Source organism: Lynx rufus, unplaced genomic scaffold, assembly GCF_022079265.1.
Source record: "Lynx rufus isolate CCGP_SWC_20201006 ecotype Redwood Valley unplaced genomic scaffold, mLynRuf1.p SCAF_2, whole genome shotgun sequence".
NCBI classification, from domain to species: domain Eukaryota; kingdom Metazoa; phylum Chordata; class Mammalia; order Carnivora; family Felidae; genus Lynx; species Lynx rufus.
Window position 1 is genome coordinate 90,089,037 of NW_025814834.1, and position 25,769 is coordinate 90,114,805.

General features: G+C 35.9%; 1 protein-coding gene across 1 annotated transcript in view; it reads left to right on the forward strand.

Annotated features, from left to right (window-relative positions):
• Positions 1 to 25,769, forward strand: part of LRP1B (LDL receptor related protein 1B) — a 1,918,909-nt gene that overhangs the window by 1,547,582 nt on the left and 345,558 nt on the right. Inside the window, exons 42-43 of the mRNA XM_047084146.1 lie at positions 11,521 to 11,710; positions 14,859 to 15,063. Of these exons, the coding sequence (XP_046940102.1) occupies positions 11,521 to 11,710; positions 14,859 to 15,063 (395 nt within the window). The remainder of the gene's footprint in view (positions 1 to 11,520; positions 11,711 to 14,858; positions 15,064 to 25,769) is intronic.

Sequence of the window (25,769 nt, forward strand, 5' to 3'; positions counted from 1 at the left end):
TGAATGGATTTTATAATCTGAGAAAATAAAAATGAAAGCCTGTGTCTGAAAGATATCTTAGATAATCATTTTGTTTTATTTATTAATGTGGAAAAACAGAAATGTCTTCAAGCCAGAAGGTGGTAGTCTAATTTACAGTGAGCGATCTACATTAAAATCTATTACAATCAGTTCCTGACTTGTGTAGTTAGAAAAGGGAAAATAACCCACATAGTTAGTCATTTGTAAAAGCATTTTAGTAAGGTAGAGTCAAGAGAAATTAGCAGGTATTTTAATTTCCTACAGTATCCTCACTGGCTAACAATGAAACTACATCCATTTTTGTCCACTGACATTGTATGCAATGTCTAGCAACCCTGTGGCTAGACTCATATTAGAAATATAAGTATTTATCAAATTAGAACTTAAATTTACCCAATTTATTGATGCCTATTCTCATATTATTTTATGCATTTCCTTCAAGACAGCTCCAGATGCCCTTTGATCACTCATATACCAATTCATCTATTTAAAGTTTCTAAACTATTTTCAGAATTGTGGAACCATCAAAAAAAGCTCATACCAATTAGCAGTTCCTTTTTATTCTCCCTAACCCCAGACAACCATTCTCTTCCTTTATGCTCCCTAAACACAGACAACCTCTAATCTACTTTATGTCTTTAAAATTTTCACACAAAGGAAGTTATAGAATAAGTGATCTAATGTGACTTGCTTCTTTGACTTATTCTACTATTTTCATGGTTCATCCATGTTTTAGCTTAGTTTAGTACTTCATTTTTTATTATTGCTGAAAAATACTCCATTGTATAGATGTACCACAATTTACTTAATCTCTTCATCAGTTGATTGACATTTGGGCTATTTCTGGTTTTGGATATTACAAATAAAACTGCAATGAACATTTATTTGTGTACATGTGGATGTACGTTCTATTTTCCTTTGGGTATGAACCTACCAGTGAACTTGCTTTGTCAAATGGCAATTATATATTTAACATTTTGAAAAACTGCCAGACTGTTTTCCAAAGCAGCTGCACGATTTTACATCCCCACTAGCAGTGTACGAGGGCTCCAGTTTCTCTACTTTTGCTAAAACTTATTATCTTTTTAAATTACAGTCATCATAATGGATGTGAAGTATGATTTTGATTTCATTTCCCTGATGGCTGCTAATATTGAACATGTTTTATGTTTTATCAGCCATCTGTATACCTTTATTAGTGCCTGGGTTGAAAATTGAGACTGATTCTCTGTCTTTAGATCCTGCAGACAAAATTGGGATGCTTTATACTACTGATATAATTACAAACAGCAACCTTTCTGATACTTAATGGCTTTAGTAAATAAGCCAGTAAGTAAGAGAATAGTACGCTTTCAACAGGAGAGGCCATTATGATGCTTTGCAGTTGTAGCATATCCTTAAGATAAATATTATTTTCTGTTAATTTGGCTACATAATTTAATTTTGTTCCAGATGAATGACAATATTTTGTTCATGTAGCTCCCTCCCAAAAACATCCTTCATTGCCTTTCCCATTTTGTAAGCTCTTATCCCAAACATTGAAAAGATAAGACAGAGTTGTCCCTTCTTTAGTAGTGAGGAGATGAAGATATGTTCTCCATGAAGTCCTCTGGGTAGCTGTCAGAGTAGCTGTGAGTGTTACTGTGCCAGGCTAGTAGGATCAATTTCCTTGCCCATTTCTGGGGAAATTAGAATCCAGGAAATTAACTATAGCCATGGTTCTGAGTTATTTTGCCTGCCTTGTATCTTGAATGAACTGACCTTCTGTCCTTACTTCTACAAAAATGTATAAGGACCTCATTCATGCCTAACCAAACTTAATTCCCAGCTCAAAGGACGATGGGAAGGAAGGGAAACTCTTTCACTTTTTTTTTTTTTTAAGTGCACGGGAATGGTAGTATTTTTACTTAGTTATGCCTCACACTTTCAGTATAATTATTTTGCTGAGGAAAGAGTATGGAACTGAAAAAAATAGAACTGTTATAGTTACTCTTTTTTTTTTTAATTATGCCTATCCTACATCCTTGAGTTCTAAAGGATGTTTAACTTTGTTTAATATTTTACTTTAATTTTACTTTAATTTTACTTTAATTTTACTTTACTTTTTACTTTATTTTTTACTATTTACTTTTTACTTTAATTTTCAAACTACATATTATCTGCCAGGACCAATAACTCAAAGTTCTTATTCTACCTGTTCAACTGATTCAGGAACCTTAGTGTTCAAATTCACACATAGACATACACACACACACACACACACACACACACAGACAAACACACACAACCCCACATTGTGTGAAAGCATCATAAAAATGACATGAATGCCTTGTTATCTCAATGGAATATTTTTCATGAATTTTAATTTTATGTATGTCTTTATTTGGCTATTAGTTCATGACAAGTACAATTTTTATAGAGAGATACCGTTTTGAGAAAAAATACATTCTGAAATACTTTAAAATGTAGCAGCGATACTAGGAAGATGGCGGCGTAGGAGGACGCTGGGCTCACCGCGCGTCCTGCTGATCACTTAGATTCCACCTACACCTGCCTAAATAACCCAGAAAACCGCCAGAGGATTAGCAGAACAGAGTCACCGGACCCAAGTGCAGACGAGAGGCCCACGGAAGAGGGTAGGAAGGGCGGCCAGGCGGTGCGCGCTCCACGGACTGGCGGGAGGGAGCCGGGGCGGAGGGGCGGCTCGCCGGCCAAGCAGAGCCCCCGAGTCCGGCTTGCAAAAGCGGAGGGGCCTGACGGACTGTGTTCCGACAGCAAGCGCGACTTAGCGTCTGGGAGGTCATAAGTTAACAGCTCTGCTCAGAAAGCGGGAAGGCTGGAGGACAAAGGGAGGGTGAGCTGCGGAGCCCCCGGACGACAGAGCTCAGTTTGGCGGGGAACAAAGGCGCTCGCCAGCGCCATCTCCCCCGCCCATCCCCCAGCCAAAATCCCAAAGGGAACCGGCTCCGGCCAGGGAAATTGCTCGCTCCGCGCGAACACCCAACTCTGTGCTTCTGCGGAGCCAAACCTCCGGCAGCGATCTGACTCCCTCCGGCTGCACAGGGCCCCTCCTGAAGTGGATCACCTAAGGAGAAGCGAGCTAAGCCTGCCCCCCCTGCCGCCGTGCACCTTGCCTTCCCACCCCAGCTAATACGCCAGATCCCCAGCATCACAAGCCTGGCAGTGTGCAAGTAGCCCAGACGGGCCACGCCAGCCCACAGTGAATCCCGCCCCTAGGAGAGGGGAAGAGAAGGCACACACCAGTCTGACTGTGGCCCCAGCGGTGGGCTGGGGGCAGACATCAGGTCGGACTGCGGCCCCGCCCACCAACTCCAGTTATACACCACAGCACAGGGGAAGTGCCCTGCAGGCCCTCACCACACCAGGGACTATCCAAAATGACCAAGCGGAAGAATTCACCCCAGAAGAATCTCCAGGACATAACAACAGCTAATGAGCTGATCAAAAAGGATTTAAATAATATAACAGAAAGTGAATTTAGAATAATAGTCATAAAATTAATCGCTGGGCTGGAAAACAGCATACAGGACAGCAGAGAATCTCTTGCTACAGACATCAGGGGACTAATGAACAGGCACGAGGAGCTGAAAAACGCTTTAAAGGAAATGGAAAACAAAATGCAAACGACCACAGCTCGGATGGAAGAGGCAGAGGAGAGAATAGGTGAACTAGAAGATAAAGTTATGGAAAAAGAGGAAGCTGAGAAAAAGAGAGATAAAAAAATCCAGGAGTATGAGGGGAAAATTAGAGAACTAAGTGATACACTAAAAAGAAATAATTTACGCATAATTGGTATCCCAGAGGAGGAAGAGAGAGGGAAAGGTGCTGAAGGGGTACTTGAAGAAATCATAGCTGAGAACTTCCCTGAACTGGGGAAGGAAAAAGGCATTGAAATCCAAGAGGCACAGAGAACTCCCTTCAGACGTAACTTGAATCGATCTTCTGCACGACATATCATAGTGAAACTGGCAAAATACAAGGATAAAGAGAAAATTCTGAAAGCAGCAAGGGGTAAACGTGCCCTCACATATAAAGGGAGACCTATAAGACTCGTGACTGATCTCTCTTTTGAAACTTGGCAGGCCAGAAAGAATTGGCACGAGATTTTCAGGGTGCTAGACAGCAAAAATATGCAGCCAAGAATCCTTTATCCAGCAAGTCTGTCATTTAGAATAGAAGGAGAGATAAAGGTCTTCCCAAACAAACAAAAACTGAAGGAATTTGTCACCACTAAACCAGCCCTACAAGAGATCCTAAGGGGGACCCTGTGAGACAAAGTACCAGAGACATCACTACAAGCATAAAACATACAGACATCACAATGACTCTAAACCCGTATCTTTCTATAATAACACTGAATGTAAATGGATTAAATGCGCCAACCAAAAGACATAGGGTATCAGAATGGATAAAAAAACAAGACCCATCTATTTGCTGTCTACAAGAGACTCATTTTAGACCTGAGGACACCTTTAGATTCAGAGTGAGGGGATGGAGAACTATTTATCATGCTACTGGAAGCCAGAAGAAAGCTGGAGTAGCCATACTTATATCAGACAAACTAGACTTTAAATTAAAGGCTGTAACAAGAGATGAAGAAGGACATTATATAATAGTTACAGGGTCTATCCATCAGGAAGAGCTAACAATTATAAATGTCTATGCGCCGAATACCGGAGCCCCCAAATATATAAAACAATTACTCATAAACAGAAGCAACCTTATTGATAAGAATGTGGTAATTGCTGGGGACTTTAACACCCCACTTACAGAAATGGATAGATCATCTAGACACACGGTCAATAAAGAAACAAGGGCCCTGAATGAGACACTGGATCAGATGGACTTGACAGATATATTTAGAACTCTGCATCCCAAAGCAACAGAATATACTTTCTTCTCGAGTGCACATGGAACATTCTCCAAGATAGATCATATACTGGGTCACAAATCAGCCCTTCATAAGTTTACAAGAATTGAAATTATACCATGCATACTTTCAGACCACAATGCTATGAAGCTTGAAGTCAACCACAGGAAAAAGTCTGGAAAACCTCCAAAAGCATGGAGGTTAAAGAACACCCTACTCACGAATGAGTGGGTCAACCAGGCAATTAGAGAAGAAATCAAAAAATATATGGAAACAAACGAAAATGAAAATACAACAATCCAAACGCTTTGGGACGCAGCGAAGGCAGTCCTGAGAGGAAAATACATCGCAATCCAGGCCTATCTCAAGAAACAAGAAAAATCCCAAATACAAAATCTAACAGCACACCTAAAGGAAATAGAAGCAGAACAGCAAAGGCAGCCTAAACCCAGCAGAAGAAGAGAAATAATAAAGATCAGAGCAGAAATAAACAATATAGAATCTAAAAAACTGTAGAGCAGATCAACGAAACCAAGAGTTGGTTTTTTGAAAAAATAAACAAAATTGACAAACCTCTAGCCAGGCTTCTCAAAAAGAAAAGGGAGATGACCCAAATAGATAAAATCATGAATGAAAATGGAATTATTACAACCAATCCCTCAGAGATACAAACAATTATCAGGGAATACTATGAAAAATTATATGCCAACAAATTGGACAACCTGGAAGAAATGGACAAATTCCTGAACACCCACACTCTTCCAAAACTCAATCAGGAGGAAATAGAAAGCTTGAACAGACCCATAACCAGCGAAGAAATTGAATCGGTTATCAAAAATCTCCCAACAAATAAGAGTCCAGGACCAGATGGCTTCCCAGGGGAGTTCTACCAGACGTTTAAAGCAGAGATAATACCTATCCTTCTCAAGCTATTCCAAGAAATAGAAAGGGAAGGAAAACTTCCAGACTCATTCTATGAAGCCAGTATTACTTTGATTCCTAAACCAGACAGAGACCCAGTAAAAAAAGAGAACTACAGGCCAATATCCCTGATGAATATGGATGCCAAAATTCTCAATAAGATACTAGCAAATCGAATTCAACAGCATATAAAAAGAATTATTCACCATGATCAAGTGGGATTCATTCCTGGGATGCAGGGCTGGTTCAACATTCGCAAATCAATCAACGTGATACATCACATTAACAAAAAAAAAGAGAAGAACCATATGATCCTGTCAATCGATGCAGAAAAGGCCTTTGATAAAATCCAGCACCCTTTCTTAATAAAAACCCTGGAGAAAGTCGGGATAGAAGGAACATACTTAAAGATCATAAAAGCCATTTATGAAAAGCCCACAGCTAACATCATCCTCAACGGGGAAAAACTGAGAGCTTTTTCCCTGAGATCAGGAACACGACAGGGATGCCCACTCTCTCCGTTGTTATTTAACATAGTGCTGGAAGTTCTAGCATCAGCAATCAGACAACAAAAGGAAATCAAAGGCATCAAAATTGGCAAAGATGAAGTCAAGCTTTCGCTTTTTGCAGATGACATGATATTATACATGGAAAATCCGATAGACTCCACCAAAAGTCTGCTAGAACTGATACATGAATTCAGCAAAGTTGCAGGATACAAAATCAATGTACAAAAATCAGTTGCATCCTTATACACTAACAATGAAGCAACAGAAAGACAAATAAAGAAACTGATCCCATTCACAATTGCACCAAAAAGCATAAAATACCTAGGAATAAATCTAACCAAAGATGTAAAGGATCTGTATGCTGAAAACTATAGAAAGCTTATGAAGGTAATTGAAGAAGATTTAAAGAAATGGAAAGACATTCCCTGCTCATGGATTGGAAAAATAAATATTGTCAAAATGTCAATACTACCCAAAGCTATCTACACATTCAATGCAATCCCAATCAAAATTGCACCAGCATTCTTCTCGAAACTAGAACAAGCAATCCTAAAATTCATATGGAACCACAAAAGGCCCCGAATAGCCAAAGGAATTTTGAAGAAGAAGACCAAAGCAGGAGGCATCACAATCCCAGACTTCAGCCTCTACTACAAAGCTGTCATCATCAAGACAGCATGGTATTGGCACAAAAACAGACACACAGACCAATGGAATAGAATAGAAACCCCAGAACTAGACCCACAAACATATGGCCAACTCATCTTTGACAAAGCAGGAAAGAACATCCAATGGAAAAAAGACAGCCTCTTTAACAAATGGTGCTGGGAGAACTGGACAGCAACATGCAGAAGGTTGAAACTAGACCACTTTCTCACACCATTTACAAAAATAAACTCAAAATGGATAAAGGACCTAAATGTGAGACAGGAAACCATCAGAACCTTAGAGGAGAAAGCAGGAAAAGACCTCTCTGACCTCAGCCGTAGCAATCTCTTACTCGACACATCCCCAAAGGCAAGGGAATTAAAAGCAAAAGTGAATTACTGGGACCTTATGAAGATAAAAAGCTTCTGCACAGCAAAGGAAACAACCAACAAAACTAAAAGACAACCAACGGAATGGGAAAAGATATTTGCAAATGACATATCGGACAAAGAGCTAGTATCTAAAATCTATAAAGAGCTCACCAAACTCCACACCCGAAAAACAAATAACCCAGTGAAGAAATGGGCAGAAAACATGAATAGACACTTCTCTAAAGAAGACATCCAGATGGCCAACAGGCACATGAAAAGATGTTCAGCGTCGCTCCTTATCAGGGAAATACAAATCAAAACCACACTCAGGTATCACCTCACGCCAGTCAGAGTGGCCAAAATGAACAAATCAGGAGACTATAGATGCTGGAGAGGATGTGGAGAAACGGGAACCCTCTTGCACTGTTGGTGGGAATGCAAATTGGTGCAGCCGCTCTGGAAAACAGTGTGGAGGTTCCTCAGAAAATTAAAAATAGACCTACCCTATGACCCAGCAATAGCACTGCTAGGAATCTACCCAAGGGATACAGGAGTACTGATGCATAGGGGCACTTGTACCCCAATGTTCATAGCAGCACTCTCAACAATAGCCAAATTATGGAAAGAGCCTAAATGTCCATCAACTGATGAATGGATAAAGAAATTGTGGTTTATATACACAATGGAATACTACGTGGCAATGAGAAAAAATGAAATATGGCCTTTTGTAGCAACGTGGATGGAACTGGAGAGTGTGATGCTAAGTGAAATAAGCCATACAGAGAAAGACAGATACCATATGGTTTCACTCTTATGTGGATCCTGAGAAACTCAACAGGAACCCATGGGGGAGGGGAAGGGAGAAAAAAAAAAAAAGACGTTAGAGTGGGAGAGAGCCAAAGCATAAGAGACTGTTAAAAACTGAGAACAAACTGAGGGTTGATGGGGGGTGGGAGGGAGGGGCGGGTGGGTGATGGGTAGTGAGGAGGGCACCTTTTGGGATGAGCACTGGGTGTTGTATGGAAACCAATTTGTCAATAAACTTCATAAAAAAAAAAAAAAAAAAAAAAAAAAAAAAAAAAAAAAAGAAAACAAATCTCCCATTTGAAAAATATCCTCCCATACTATGGAAGTAAAAAGACATCCTTATCACCAGAGACAGGAACTTTAAAGCTAAGAAAGCTGTAGAAACAAACCTTGTTACTTTTTTTTTTTTTTCAAATCTACTACCTTAGACCAAATTCTGCTTAGAATTCCTTACTACTTAAAGCTTCCAAACATCTGTTTTATTTAACCTGTCAATTTCTCACAAACTTATCCTCTTTGTCTAAGATGTATAAAAACTGCCTGCCTTGGTCATTTCTTTAGGTCTCCATTTCATTATTAGGGCCCCATGTGCACATAATAAAACTTTGGTTCTTTCTCCTGTTAATTTGTCCCATGTAAATTTAATTCTTAGTCCAGGTGGAAGGTCCTGATCATAGAGGAAGAATTCTTCCATCCCTTCAGTTTGTACCTTTAATAATAAGTTGGCCACATGAAAAAAAAAAAAAAAAAAAAAAAAAAATGTAGCAGCAGATTATGACTAAGGGTAGTGACAGGTTGTCATCTATTACAAAAATAAGATGATAGAGATTGTACCTGGACAATATGGTGTATTATGTACTCCAGTAAACCTTGAACTATGTCTGCAATGGAAAAGAAACATCCGCTTCATCTCAGTGGTGATACCAGGCTTTTTTTTTTCTGATATAGCAGGGAAAAAGTGGCCGTGAAGATTTGTCAAAGGCAGTAGACAAAGGACAATACAGAATGAGGGTAGATGAATGGTTCTGATTTGCATGGACTTTTTTAGAGCTATGCTCTTTCTCACTCTGTGAATGGTGCAGGAGCGAAATTCTGTTCACACTACTAGTAGAGTTAGCTTCATTTCTGACATGATTTGAAAGTGTAAAAAATACAAAACAGGGCACCTGGGTGGCTCAGTCAGTTGAGCATCCAACTCTTAGGCTTGAGTCATGATCTCACGATTCATGAGTTCGAGCCCACATTGGACTCTATGCTGATGGTGCAGGGCCTGCTTGGGATTCTCTCTCTCTCTCCCCATTCTCTCTGTCCCTACCTCGCTTGCATGCTCTCAGTGTCTCTCAAAATAAATAAATAAAACTTAAAAAAATTGAAAAAAAAATACAGTGGAGTGGATGATTTTTTAATTAATAACTGAAACACCTTTGACCATTACCAACCTCCCACATACTCACCTCAAGTAGAAACACCATATGATTTCTATAAAGATTTTATTGTGATTATGTATAAGAATTTTTCTCCATCATCTCTGGCCTAGGTTTCCATACAAATCACCCACATCCATCTCTTATAAATTGTTCTATTGAATATATGAGAGGAGGCCACTCATAGTAACTGACTGGTTATACAATTCACCTGGAATCAGACCAGCTGAAACTAATGAGTTGATTGTTTGGCTCCAGCTTTGTGTGAATTGAGAATAGGTGATAGGGGCTGTGTACTCATCTCTAAATGGTATTGTGAAAGAATACAGGCTTTTGAGAGTAGATGAAACCGTGTAAAACATCTTTAACGCCATCAGTCCTGTGACCATCTTAGGACAAGACAAAGAATAAAACAAACTTCACAGAGTAACTTTACAGATAAAGTGATGTATGCAAAACAGCACAATTCCTAGCAGAAAGGCAATGCCCAGTAAATGGTAGCTGTAGTATTATTGTTGGTGGATTTTTTCTCTCTTGTGTGCAAGAAAAACAACAACGAATAAGAAAACTTAATCACCTTAAAGAAATCTAGTTCAAAAGACTTTAATATGGTTTGCACTCCTAATAAGTCCTATTAACCATCCAACTACACATCTTAAACCTGTAAAAAACCCTTTTTTATCTACCTATTTTTAGAAGAAGTGAATAATTCCTTTCTGAGATTCTTTGAGAGAAAAACAGAAGAAAAGCTCTGCCTGTTATAATTTTAATTTCTTAGCATGACTGCCAAAGCTATATATATTCTTCCTGAAATTAAGCAAGCTAAGAATAATAACTGAGGAAAACAGACAACATGAAGGGAAAACTGTAATAATTTGGTTATACTAAAAAAGGTACTCAAAGCACCTCTGAAAAATAAAACAGCTATCTTGTGTTATCCAAGTAATTTGGAACACAGTTTTAAGAAATAATTACTCTTGTTTTTCACATTGTCACTTTTATGTATTGAAATCTACATACTACCATTTATCTTTTCTGGCAACATTTAAAGCACACCTTAGCTGGTAATTTATTTCATTTTCTTTTGTTTTTATATCACATTAGTTGAATTGAGTCTAAGAACTTACTACATTAACTTCCTAAAAAAGTCTCTACCGTTGTTTGATAGTTGGAAGCGTGATGTTGGGCTTGTCTTTTTGATATTGTTGTAGTTTTTTATATGTTTACTTTTACTTTATGTCTTCAGATATAGTTTTAAGATAAAATTCATTATGGTTGTGCCTTGCAGGTATCTCTAACACGATTTTCAAAAGCATGTCTAAATTGTTGCACACTGTATACATATTGAAAGTTATGAAAAAAAGAGACACCGTTTTTTAAATAAAAATCAATTGCTTAATTGAGTTTTTTAAGGGAGAGGGGTGAAAACATTTGGTCTTTAATGACATGATTTTACAAAAACTGCTCTTGTGACAAATATACCACTTCATAGCTCAGTTTTCTGTGTGTAGTCAGCTATCATTCGTAGGCATCAAAATTATTCTATTTTTATTCTGGAAAGTGTGTGAAGAAATTATTGCTAAAATTGCATATAGATATACAAATATAGTAAAACCTTGGTTTGCAAGCATAACTTGTTCCAGAAACATGCTTGTAATCCAAAGTACTCACATATCAAAGCGAATTTCACAAACCATTGTCTCCCTTGGGATCACCTGACCTTCAGCGTCACGTACTACTGGCATTGCAAGGCATCACTTGTTTATCAAGTTCGAATGTGTTAGAAATGTTTGCCTGTTTTGTGGAGCACTAGCAGAACAAGTTACTCACAATGCAAGGTTTTACTGTATATTTTAAATGCCTCTTCTGTCCAAAAACCATGTCTTGTCGGTAAAAGCATAAATTTATTCTTTTCTTTCCCCCATCAGATGTAGGTTCTGTCGAAGGACTTGCTTATCACAGAGCCTGGGATACACTGTACTGGACCAGCTCCACTACCTCATCCATCACCAGACACACAGTGGACCAGACTCGGCCAGGAGCATTTGACAGGGAAGCAGTCATTGCCATGTCAGAAGATGACCACCCACATGTGCTAGCCCTGGATGAATGCCAAAAGTAAGAAACAGTGAATTGTTATTTCTTCATTATAAGTCAAAGATCATCGAAGTGATGTTAATTTTTAAAAGAATTAACTTTAAAAACACAGGTTTTCTTTGAAGTGTTCTTTTCCCCACTTCATAAAGCTTTTTTTTTTTTTTTTTTTTTGTAATATGAGCATCGTAAATGTGAATAATTAGAATCTGGACTTGTGAAGTGCCAGGTATCAACTCGATCAGAATTCGAGCAAAAGCAAATTTAAATGATGAAAGGAAAAATAGAGACAATATTGTGAGGGAAAAGTATATATGAAGAATACATCCATGCATAGCTGATTGAAATGATAAATGTGAAAAAAAAATATTCACATGTATTAAAACCTAAAAGGTTTTTGTGTAATTTAATTAAGTAATTTCAATAACTAGGGATCTCTCCAATCGAAATGCAGAGAAAACAAACAACAACAACAAATCTTTGTGTGCAGCTATATTTTCAACAGTAGATACTTGACAACAGACTAAATTGTCCACATGTGTTTGATATTATACTGTGTAGGCATTTATAGTAATACTTATGAAGAATTCATGACAAAAGAAAATGCTCAGGCTATAATATAGAGTGAATAAAAACTAAGCAAATTAGAAGAAATTCATGTTTCAGGGGGATGCCATAAGGAAGCAATTATACAACAAAGAAGAACAAAGCTTGGGTTATGTAGAAGAAAGATACCCATGTATTTCTACTTTCTTACAATGTTAAGAACATTTGTTAACAACTAGAAAATCCTTTTGTTCTTAAATTAAACAAATAAAGATCAGACTAATTTGGCTGTCACTAAATAGAAACAGAAGAGCTCTTTTTACATGTGGTAAAAAAAAATGAAGAATAAATAAAACAATTACTGATAAACACTGACCCTGACCACTTGAAAGAAGTGCATAAACTACTCAGTGTGTGAATCACTAAATCCAGACACTTACAGAGCTAGAAGATGAGATTATACAATTTACTTGAAACTTTCATCTCAGAAATGAAGACTCTGAAGGTTGCAAGTTGATTCCCCACACAGCTCCAGTGACAGTTCAGATGGGTACAGCCCTTCTAGTGCCTGGGCAAAGCTAGCTCTGCTACAGCATTGACCTGTCACTATACAGTTTGGTTTTGAATTGACTGCATGGATCCTGACGGTTCACCAGGAGAATCTTAGCACAATTTTAACTGTTCTACAGCTAATCAAAGGGATTTCTTAGACGATTTTGAAATAAACATAAGAGAGATCACTGATAATATTATAAGTGATCAGTTTCATATAGTATTTATTACATAAGCTAAAATTACACTTTCATCTTGCATATAGTGAACTGTAAATTATAATCAAACACACCAACATGTTTTAATTGCAGAATTACATAGAACTAAAGTTTCAAGTATAAAAATATTTTCTCATTATGCCTATCAATGATATTTTCAAATCACTATTGAAAATGTCAATTAACAGAAATTTTAAAACAAAATCTTAAATTCTGGGTAAAAAAAAAAAACTATTTGAGTCCAAAACTTGATTCAGTTCCTACAATCTTAATCACTCAAGCTCTCTGGCCTCTGTTTTATTTTTGAAAAAAAGTTGAATTAAAGAAACACTAATACCTCAGAAATTCTATAATTCTAAAGCCAATAATTTAGGAAAATACTGCAGGTAAACTGTTTATGTATTTAATACTTTATGCATACATTATAAATTCTTTATTTAACTGATGTTTTATTTTTATTCTTTTAAAAGTCAGTGTGTGGATAAAACTGCATAATTTAAGAAAGTGGAATGTCATTTGTTTTTTGCAAATTTACTCATTCATATGACAAAAAATTTTGATACTTGCTCACTTAGAACACTTTTATGCTCCACAGGATAGAAGAAAAGGCTATGAAATATTTTAACAAAGAGCATAGTTGACCCAGCTTTTCTTAATTGGTAGTGGTTATATTTTAAATTAGCAAGTAGAAAGATTTTGTTGTGAATTTGCATATTGTTCAGTAGTAAATATTTGCATAATATTCAAAAACCACCTACTGAAAATTTTGTTGGCTATAATTCTGCATGACCTTTAAATGATTACACATAGGAATAGTATATACGATCTTACTGTAAATATTAAATAGTTTTTCTCTGTCAGTATATATTAAGCATATTTTTTTCAGATATTTAAAGAGGGCTGCCTGTCAACCTCTCCCTCTTTCTCCTTTCTTCAGTTCTTCCTTTCCCTTCTTTCCTTCCTTCTTTCCTTCCTTCCTTGCTTCCTTCCTTCCTTCCTTTGTATCATTCTAAACAGCAATAATCAGTCTTCAAATAAACTCTTAGGGACAGTCTTATAGGTAGAAGAATAGAAAGAAAAAATATTTCAGTAAAAATAAGGATTAGAAACTGGAACTCTATAGACTCTCTACTCTTAACAGTGACTTGTAAAGGCTTCCTGAAAGAATAGATTGACAGACATTGATGTAAATCATTCTATAAAATCTGTAAGTAATAGATAATATTTTTAGGGAGTTGAGAATAACCTCTGAAATTCCAAAAGCAATACTGTTATTTATAGAAAAATTACATTGACAAAGAGACAAGAGAAAAAAAAAAGAAACTAAAGAAATATAGGAGTTTATTAATTGTATTTCTCTAAAGCATATACAAAGGAGAATGCAAAATTTAAAAGCAAACCAGGAAGGAAAAGAGATATTGATATTTACCAATTAAAGAAAAGAAATATAGTTAGGTTAACAATGATATCTAAAACAATTTACTCAATCTGCTGAAACATGATATTAATAATTTAGAATACATTTGCAATTCATAGAAAATTTAAGATAACTGTTTTGTGTGTGATTTAAATAAATTCTTACTGTACATCAAACTGACTCAATTTAATTGTTATTTGAGAGAATGTACAAGATAATTATTTCTCAGAAATAGTTTCCAGGTTTTTTTAAGAAACTGAGAAAAACATATATGCATATATAAATATATATTTCCACTTTTATTTAGACTTTGTTAAGGGTCATAGAATTGAGACAAATCTCTTTGCTTCTTTTTAAATAGCTTGACATCACCATGTTCCTAATGTCTCTATTGTTAATGAAAGTTTTAATATATTATCACAATTTTTATTTTAATTAGCTTAATGTTTTGGACCAACTGGAATGAACAGCATCCAAGTATCATGAGATCCACCCTAACGGGAAAAAATGCTCAAGTGGTGGTCAGTACAGACATACTCACTCCAAATGGTCTCACCATTGATCACCGTGCAGAGAAGCTGTATTTCTCAGATGGCAGCCTAGGAAAAATTGAAAGGTGTGAATATGATGGATCCCAGAGATACGTAAGTTAACTGAGAATTTCTTGATTATAGATTTAAGCAATTATACATTTGAAAGAAATGCTTGTCTGAAATATGCCTATCAAGGGATTTCAAAATATGGAATTGTTTGAACCAATCCAATTGAATATAAAATGAAAAAGAAGACTGTGGATAATATTTTGAAAAATTTGTTCAAGTGCATTTGCTACCATAGAGACAGTCTAACTCTTACAAACTTTATTCTAGAGAAACAATAACTGAGTTTTTCCTAATTATTAATTGAAATGGAAATGTTAGAGTGATTGCATAAGCTTTATTATTAGTTTTTTTTTGTTTGTTTGTTTTTTTGTTTTTTAATGTGAAATGAAATTGGTTTGCTGCCCTAGGATAAAAGAACATTGGAAAAGAAGAAAATAATCCTCTTTCTGTGCTTGGGTCCATAAAGCAACCCAAAAAGTTTTGAAGAGAGAAGAATGGGAATCCTTTCATAGTCATGCATGTTCTCTCTTTCCTCTGAGTTCCAAATAATGTTAATGGAACAGTCTTTATGCTGCCCCTGTAGAGCCTTTACAGCAGGTATTTAGGGCCCATAGAATAGTCAGAGTCTAGCGTTTCCCCGCTTACCCTAGTAGTCTTTGGAAGTAGTCTTTGGAAACTGGGAATGCTCAGGGCTCAGGAAGTTGAGATCTTGGTGGTAATAGGGCTGGAGAAATCTTTACCTGTTCAGCCCCAGCCTGGTGCATGCCTGAAGGACAAAATGATCCTGAGGCTCTTTACTCCTCCATTGCATTTCCTAAAGGGCCACATAGTAAATATTTTAAGCTTTGTGTGCCATATTGTCTCTACACAACTATAATGCCTCAAAGTACTAAAAGCAGATGTAGGGAATATGTAAATGAATGGGTGTGACAGTATTTCAGTAAAACTTGATTTACACAAACAAGCAATCAGCTAGCATGCCATAGTTTGTTAATGCCTAATCTCTATCATTAAGCGTACGGTTTAATTTAATAGAAGGTATACCTATAAGATATATACATATATGCCTGTATATTATGTATGTGTATAAATATGCATTATATATTAATATATTATAGATACAGAAAAATTTCCCTGTGCAACTAATTATATATACACATATATGCATATGTATTGATATATGTAGCTATAGATATGTTTATGTCTATGTGTGTGAGAGAGAGAGAGAGGCAGAAACAGAGAGTGATAGAGAGTTTCTTGAATAAAGAAGAAATATATTGATTTACATTCTAGTACAGGTACCTCATCTAATTGTGGAGTGAGTACTTTGCGTAGTACTGATGTAGGACAGTTGAGTGCTTAAGGAACATGAGAATAATGAGCTAAGACCTGATGAGTTCAATTTGTGTAAAGGCAATAGCTGTAATCAAATTCTTGATCTATCTTTTCCCATTAAAATCCATGTGGGATAATATCCAAAATAAGAGAAACTCACACAACTCAATAGCAAAAATACAATCTGATTAAGAAAAATGGGCAGAAGAATGGAATAAACATTTTTCCCAAAAAGATATACAGATGGTCAACAAACATATGAAAAGATGCTCAACATTATTAATCATCAGGAAAATGCAAATCAAAATGACAATGAGATATTACCTCTTACCTGTTAGAATGGCTCGTGACAAAAGGACAAGAAATAAGTGTTGGAGAGGATGTAGAGAAAGAGGAACACTATGTACTGATGTTGAAAATGTAAACTGGTGCAACCACTATGGAAAATGGTATGGAGGTTCCTCAAAAAATTAAAAATAGAAATACCACATAATCGAGCAATTCTGAGTATTTAAACCAACAAAACAAAAATACAAATTTGAAAAGGTATACGGACCCCTATGTTGATTGCAGCATTATTTACAAAAGGCAAGATGTGGTAGCAACCCAAGCGTCCATCCATAGGCAAATGAATAAAGAAATATGGTATGTTTGTACAATGGAATATTATTCAGCCATCAAAAAGTGATATTTGCCACTTGCAACAGTGTGGATGGAACTTGAGGGCCTTCTGCTAAGTGAAATAAGTCAGAAAAAGACAAATACTTTATGACCTCTCTTACATGTGGAATCATAAAAAACAAACAAAACAACCTCATAGAAGTCATATTTTTACATATTCACACCAGAGGATATTGTGTATTGTTCAGTGACTTTAAGAAGCAGTCTACAAAAAAAAAAAAAAAAAAAAAAAAAAAAAAAAAAAAAGGAGAGGAAGCAGCAGCAGCAGCAGCCTACTTATTTTGTTTGTGAGGGTAGTTGAGTTGTGGAGAGGGACAACATTGCTATGTTATTTGTGTAAGCACAGCTTTAGTGGCCATACTTATGAGTGGCCATGCTTATGTTGCCTGCTGTCCTGCCTGAGGTTTTTCACCTTAGAATATTCTTTACTTCCACATATTTCTTTCAGTGCTCATCATGTTCAGCTGCTCTGTATCAAGATAATGTTTTTTATCCCTAGGGCCTTTGCCTCATGCCTTGGTTTGGAAGATATCCTCTGGGTTTTTCTACCCCATTTTCTGCAACTATGTTCCTTCTTCCCTTGTACACATATATTAGTTATTAACAAAATTAATACCCACAATAAAAAATGTATTTTAAAAACATGCTCACAGATACAGAGAACAGATTGGTGGTTACAAGAGGTGGTTGGAGATGGGAGAAATGGGTACATTGTATTTCTTTTCTTCTTAGCTTAAATAAATTAAATACATTTTTTAACAAAATAAAATAGTAGCTATTAGATGAAAATTTGCTATCATCAGTAAAAAAAAAATAAAAATAAAGGCCACGTGACCTCAAGCAAATCATTAATCTTCATAAATTTTAGTTTTCCAATATGCGAAACTAACTCTACCTAACTTTCAGGGTTATTATGAGGATAAAATACAAAAAGTATATCCCTCAGAATACACCAAAGAAACTCTAAATGAACATATTCGATAGTGCATTTCAAAAAAATAGGAAAACAGGAAAATAATTGTCTGGATGTGGTATTATTTTCTCCTATGTCCTGATACAGAAAATGCTTCCATAGTGCCTTATAGTAATGCTTTATCCACTTCAATTTATTTTTTTATATACCTCTTTGCTTTTATCCCCACAGTATATTCTTATGTATGGTAATTATAGTTACTCTAAGGGGTTCAGTCATCAGATCTCTAATATAACTTAAAGGATTTCTTTTGACATTTAAAAAAAATATATATGCCTAGTTAAAGTTTCAACTCTCCACTTTGTATCCCTGTATAAAGCAGTATACTTTCTGGCTGGCTATAGTTAAGAATATTGTATTGTATATTTGAAGTTGCTGAAAGAGATTTTAAATATTCTCACCACCATCACACACATACACAAATTCTAACTGTATGAGGTGATCGATATATTAACTAAACTCATTGTGGTAATCATTTTGCAACATATACAATATCAGATCATCATCTTGTACTTTAAACTTACACAATATTATATGTTAATTATATTTCAATAAAATTGGGGAAAAAAGGTTTCTTTCCTGTAGAGATGTTAAGTGTTGGCAAGAGAGCATTAGTTTAACGGTTATGGTTTTATTCCTGCATAGGACACCAACCAATTTTGTCTCAAATAACAAAGAATTACATATACGTTTCCTCTACTTCTTCCATAACGTAGCTTTATCATCATCATCAAAAAAAAAAACTATTGGACCCAAAAACTGAGAAAATATTTCAAAATTTATTACATTCTTATAGCCATCTAGATTTCCTTATCTTTATTTTCATTGATTTCTACTTAATTTAAGATAAATGTAATGTTTTGGTAATATAATGAACAATAGATTTTTAAAATCCTCTAATGTTGTTTTCAAAATTTAATCTAGAGACTATTTATTAACTCTTTTAAAGATTTTGTCTATTCTGTGAGTCTATTTTTGTTTTGTTTGATGATTTGTTCTTTAGGTTCCACATGTAAATGGGAGCATACAGTATTTGACTTTCTCTGACTTATTTCATGTAGCATAATGCCCTCTAGGTCCATCTATGTTTTCACAACAGGCACAAGATTGTTCTTTTTTATGGCTGAGTTATATACCTAGTAAAGATTTCACCTCTCCATTTTGCACTCCTGTCTAAACCAGGATACTTTCTAGCTGGCTGTATTTAATAATATTGTATTGTTATGTATGAAGCTGCTGAAAGAGATTTTAAATATTCTCACTGCCACCACATATTTATATTATTTATATTTATTTTTATGTTTATATTTATATATATCACATATTCTTTATGCACTGATCTATCAATGGACACTCATGTTGCTTACACATCTTGGCAATTGTAAATAATACTGCAAAGAACATATGGGTGCCTATATCTTTTCAAATTAGTGTTTTTGTTTTCTTTGGATAAATACCCAGAAGTGGAATTGCCGAATTATATGGATTTTTATTTTTAATTTTCTGAGGAACCTCCATGTTCATTTCCATACTGGCTGCATCACCATCAGCACATGACCATTTCCATTTCTCCACATCCTTGCTAACACTTAATATTTCTTGTTTCTTTGTTTGTTTGTTTGCTTTTGATACTAGCCATTCTGGCAGGAATGAGCTAATATTTTATTCTGGTTTTGATTTGTATTTCCCTGATGATTAGTGATGTTGAGCATCTTTTCATGTATGTTTTGGCATACATCTGTATATTCTTTGAAAACATGTCTGTCTATTCATGTCCTCTTGCCCTTTTTATTTGAATTCAATATTTTGTTGAGAATTTTGACATGTATGTTTATGAAGGATATTGGGCTGTAATTTTCTCTTTTTATTCAGTGCCTTTGTCTGGTTTTGGTATCAGAATAATGCTGCCCTCGTAGAATAAATTTGGAAGCATCCCTTCCTCTTTAACTTTTTGGAATAGTTTGAGAAGAATAGGTACTAACTGTTCTTCATATGTTTAGTAAAATGTTTTTTGGGAGGTTTTTGATTACTCATTCAGTTTCATTGCTAGTAATCCTTCTGTTCATATTTTTTCTATTTGTTTTTTCTGATTCAGTCTTAGAAGATTGTACATTTCTAGGAATTTATCCTTTTTCTTCTAGATTGTCCAATTTGTCGGCATACAATTATTCTTAGTAGTCTCTTATAATCCTTTGTATTTCTATGTTGTTAGTTGTAACTTGGACTCTTTGATTTCAAATTTTATGTATTTAGCTCCTCTTTTTTTTCTTGATGAATTTGGCTAAAGATTATTAATTTTGTTTAGTCTTTTTCTTCCTTATTTTTTTAATGCTTATTTCTTTTTGAGAGAGAGAGAGAGAGGCAGTGTGAGCAGGGGAGGGGCAGAGAGAGAGGGAGACACAGAATCCGAAGCAGGCTCCAGACCCTGAGCTGTCAACACAGAGCCTGACGCAGAGCTCCAACTCATGAGCAGTGAGATCATGACCTGAGCCAAAGTCAGTTGCTTAACCTGCTGAGTCACCCAGATGCCTCAATTTTGTTTAGCCTTTTAAAGAACTTTATTTGAGTTGTATTGATCTTTTCTATTTTTTTGTCTTTATGTCATTTATTTCTGCTCTGATGTTTATTATTATCTTCCTTTTACTAATTTTGGGCTTTGTTTGTTCTTTTCTGGTTCCTATATATATATATATATATATATATATATATATATATATATATATGGTTAGGTGTTTATTTGAAGTTTTCTTGTTTCTCAAGGTAGAACTGCATCACTTCTAAAGTTCCCTCTTAGAACTTTTTTTTGTTTGCCGAGTCCCATAGATTTTAGAGTATTTTGTGTCCATTTTCACTTGTCCCCATGTATTTTTTTATTTCCTCTTTAATTTCTTCATTGACTCATTGCTTAGTAGCGTTGTTCAATCTGTACATTTTTGTGAAATTTTACTTTTTCTCTTGTAGCTGATTTCTAGTTTCCTACCATTGTGGTAAGGAAAAATACTTCTTAAACTTATTGAGACTGGTTTTGTAGCCTAACATGTGACCTATCCTGGAGAATGTTTCATGTGCACTTGAAAGCAATATATTTGGCAGTTTGGGGATGGAATGTTCTGTATATATCTATGAAGTCCATGTGGTCTAATGTAGTTGAAAGCCAATGTTTCCTTATTTATTTTCTGTCTGGATAATCTATTCATTGATGTATCTGGGGTGTTAAAATCTCCTACTATGACTGTATTACTGTCAATTTCTCCCTTTATATCTGTTAATATTTACTTTAAATTTTTAGGTACTCCAGTATTAGGTGAATAGATATTTACAATTGGTATATTCTCTTGGGGGATTGATCCCTTTATCATTATGTCATGTCCTCTTTGTTTCTTGTTATAGTTTGTTTTAAAGTCTGTTTTTGTCTGCTATAAGTATTGTTACCCACATTTCTTTTTGCTTCCATTTGCATGGAGATATCTCTTTCCATTCCTTTACTTTCATCCTGTATGTCTGTAGGTCTGAAGTGACTGTCTTGTAGACAACATAGACATGGAACTTTTCTTTTTTAATCTATTCACCTATGTCTTTTGGAAGGTAGTATGCTCAACATTGTACCACCAATGCCACCCATCCTATGTCTTTTGATTGACACATTTAGTACATTTACATTTGTAGTAATTATAGTAATTATTGATATGTATGTAATTGCCATTTTGTTAATTGTTTTCTAACTGTTTTTTGTAGTTCGTGTCCTTTTCTTCTTCTCTTGCTTTCTTCCCTTATGATTGATGTTCTTTAGTGTCATGTTTAGATTACTTACTCTTTATTTTTTGTATAATTATATAGTTTTTCATTTGTGGTTACATTGGTGTTCATATATATTACACTATTATATATATATTACATATATATTATATATGTATATATTTCATATATATTATATGTGTATATATTACATATATGTAATATATAATATATATGTAATATACGGAAGTATATATTACATATAATAAGTCTACTTTAAGTTGAGGGTCCCTTAAGATCAAACATATTCTAAGGATGCCTGGGTGGCTCAGTCAGTTGGGTGTCTGACTCTTGATTTTAGCTCAGGTCAAGATCTCTAGGTTGTGGGATTGAGCCCCACATCAGGCTCTGTGATGGGTGTGGAGGCTGCTTAAGATTCTCTCTCTCGGGACGCCTGGATGGCTCAGTCGATTAAGCATCTGACTCTTGATTTCAGCTTAGGTCATAATCTCATGGTTTATGATGAGTTCCAGCCCCATGTAGGGCTCTTCACTGACAGCACAGATCCTGCTTGGGATTCTCTCTCTCCTTTTCTTTCTGCCCCTCCCATGTTTGTGACCTCTCTCTCTCTTTTTCTGTCTCTCAAAATAAATAAATAACCTTTCAAAAAAGACAAAAAAAAAAGATAATTTCTCTCTCTCTCTGCCCCTCTCCCCAACTCACTCATGCTCTCTTTCTCTAAAATAAAAAGGGGCAGCTGGGTGACTCAGTCAGTTAAGTATTTGACATTTGGTTTTGGCTCAGGTCATGATCCTGAGGTTTGTGGGTTCAAGCCCCATATTAGGCTCCACACTGACAGCATGGAGCTTGCTTGGGATTCTCTCTCCATTTCTCTCTGCCCCTCCTTTGCCTGCTCTCTCTGTCTCACTCTCAAATAAATAAACTTAAAAATTTTTAAATAAAATTAAAAAATACAAAACACATTCTAAAACACTAAGTTATTACTATCTAACCATGTTTTATAGTTTTGAGGTCATACTTTACATCTTTAAATTTTAAGTATTTTTTTAATGTTTTTTTTGAGAAAGAAAGAGGAGCAGAGAGAGAAATAGACAGAGGATCTGAAGCAGGCTCTGCATTGACAGCAGCGAGCCCAATGTGGGGCTCGAACTCGTGAACTGTGAGATCTCATGACCTGAGCCAAAGTCAGATGCTCAACCAACTGAACCACCCAGGTGCCCCTGTGTATTCTTAACTAATTGCTGTACCTATAGTTGATTTTATTCCTTTTGTCATTTACCCTTCATACTAGCTTTATAAGTGGTTGATCTACTACCTTTATTATACATTAACTTTACTAAGAGTTTTTTTCTTTTATAATTTTCTTATGTCTAGTTATGGCCTCTTCTTTTTATTTTATTTTTTTTTATTTATTTATTTTTTTATATGAAGTTTATTGACAACTTGGTTTCCATACAACACCCAGTGCTCATCCCAAAAGGTGCCCTCCTCAATATCCATCACCCACCCGCCCCTCCCTCCCACCCCCCATCAACCCTCAGTTTGTTCTCAGTTTTTAACAGTCTCTTATGCTTTGGCTCTCTCCCACTCTAACGTCCTTTTTTTTTTTTTTTTTTCCTTCCCCTCCCCCATGGGTTCCTGTTAAGTTTCTCAGGATCCACATAAGAGTGAAACCATATGGTATCTGTCTTTCTCTGTATGGCTTATTTCACTTAGCATCACACTCTCCAGTTCCATCCACGTTGCTACAAAAGGCCATATTTCATTTTTTCTCATTGCCACGTAGTATTCCATTGTGTATATATACCACAATTTCTTTATCCATTCATCAGTTGATGGACATTTAGGCTCTTTCCATAATTTGGCTATTGTTGAGAGTGCTGCTATGAACATTGGGGTACAAGTGCCCCTATGCATCAGTACTCCTGTATCCCTTGGGTAGATTCCTAGCAGTGCTATTGCTGGGTCATAGGGTAGGTCTATTTTTAATTTTCTGAGGAACCTCCACACTGCTTTCCAGAGCGGCTGCACCAATTTTCATTCCCACCAACAGTGCAGGAGGGTTCCCGTTTCTCCACATCCTCTCCAGCATCTATAGTCTCCTGATTTGTTCATTTTGGCCACTCTGACTGGCGTGAGGTGATACCTGAGTGTGGTTTTGATTTGTATTTCCCTGATAAGGAGCGACGCTGAACATCTTTTCATGTGCCTGTTGGCCATCTGGATGTCTTCTTTAGAGAAGTGTCTATTCATGTTTTCTGCCCATTTCTTCACTGGGTTATTTGTTTTTCGGGTGTGGAGTTTGGTGAGCTCTTTATAGATTTTGGAGACTAGCCCTTTGTCCGATATGTCATTTGCAAATATCTTTTCCCATTCCGTTGGTTGCCTTTTAGTTTTGTTGGTTGTTTCCTTTGCTGTGCAGAAGCTTTTTATCTTCATAAGGTCCCAGTAATTCACTTTTGCTTTTAATTCCCTTGCCTTTGGGGATGTGTCGAGTAAGAGATTGCTACGGCTGAGGTCAGAGAGGTCTTTTCCTGCTTTCTCCTCTAAGGTTCTGATGGTTTCCTGTCTCACATTTAGGTCCTTTATCCATTTTGAGTTTATTTTTGTAAATGGTGTGAGAAAGTGGTCTAGTTTCAACCTTCTGCATGTTGCTGTCCAGTTCTCCCAGCACCATTTGTTAAAGAGGCTGTCTTTTTTCCATTGGATGTTCTTTCCTGCTTTGTCAAAGATGAGTTGGCCATACGTTTGTGGGTCTAGTTCTGGGGTTTCTATTCTATTCCATTGGTCTGTGTGTCTGTTTTTGTGCCAATACCATGCTGTCTTGATGATGACAGCTTTGTAGTAGAGGCTAAAGTCTGGGATTGTGATGCCTCCTGCTTTGGTCTTCTTCAAAATTCCTTTGGCTATTCGGGGCCTTTTGTGGTTCCATATGAATTTTAGGATTGCTTGTTCTAATTTCGAGAAGAATGCTGGTGCAATTTTGATTGGGATTGCATTGAATGTGTAGATAGCTTTGGGTAGTATTGACATTTTGACAATATTTATTTTTCCAATCCATGAGCAGGGAATGTCTTTCCATTTCTTTAAATCTTCTTCAATTACCTTCATAAGCTTTCTATAGTTTTCAGCATACAGATCCTTTACATCTTTGGTTAGATTTATTCCTAGGTATTTTATGCTTCTTGGTGCAATTGTGAATGGGATCAGTTTCTTTATTTGTCTTTCTGTTGCTTCATTGTTAGTGTATAAGAATGCAACTGATTTCTGTACATTGATTTTGTATCCTGCAACTTTGCTGAATTCATGTATCAGTTCTAGCAGACTTTTGGTGGAGTCTATCGGATTTTCCATGTATAATATCATGTCATCTGCAAAAAGCGAAAGCTTGACTTCATCTTTGCCAATTTTGATGCCTTTGATTTCCTTTTGTTGTCTGATTGCTGATGCTAGCACTTCCAGCACTATGTTAAACAACAACGGTGAGAGTGGGCATCCCTGTCGTGTTCCTGATCTCAGGGAAAAAGCTCTCAGTTTTTCCCTGTTGAGGATGATGTTAGCTGTGGGCTTTTCATAAATGGCTTTTATGATCTTTAAGTATGTTCCTTCTATCCCGACTTTCTCAAGGGTTTTTATTAAGAAAGGGTGCTGGATTTTGTCAAAGGCCTTTTCTGCATCGATTGACAGGATCATATGGTTCTTCTCTTTTTTTTTGTTAATGTGATGTATCACGTTGATTGATTTGCGAATGTTGAACCAGCCCTGCATCCCAGGAATGAATCCCACTTGATCATGGTGAATAATTCTTTTTATATGCTGTTGAATTCGATTTGCTAGTATCTTATTGAGAATTTTGGCATCCATATTCATCAGGGATATTGGCCTGTAGTTCTCTTTTTTTACTGGGTCTCTGTCTGGTTTAGGAATCAAAGTAATACTGGCTTCATAGAATGAGTCTGGAAGTTTTCCTTCCCTTTCTATTTCTTGGAATAGCTTGAGAAGG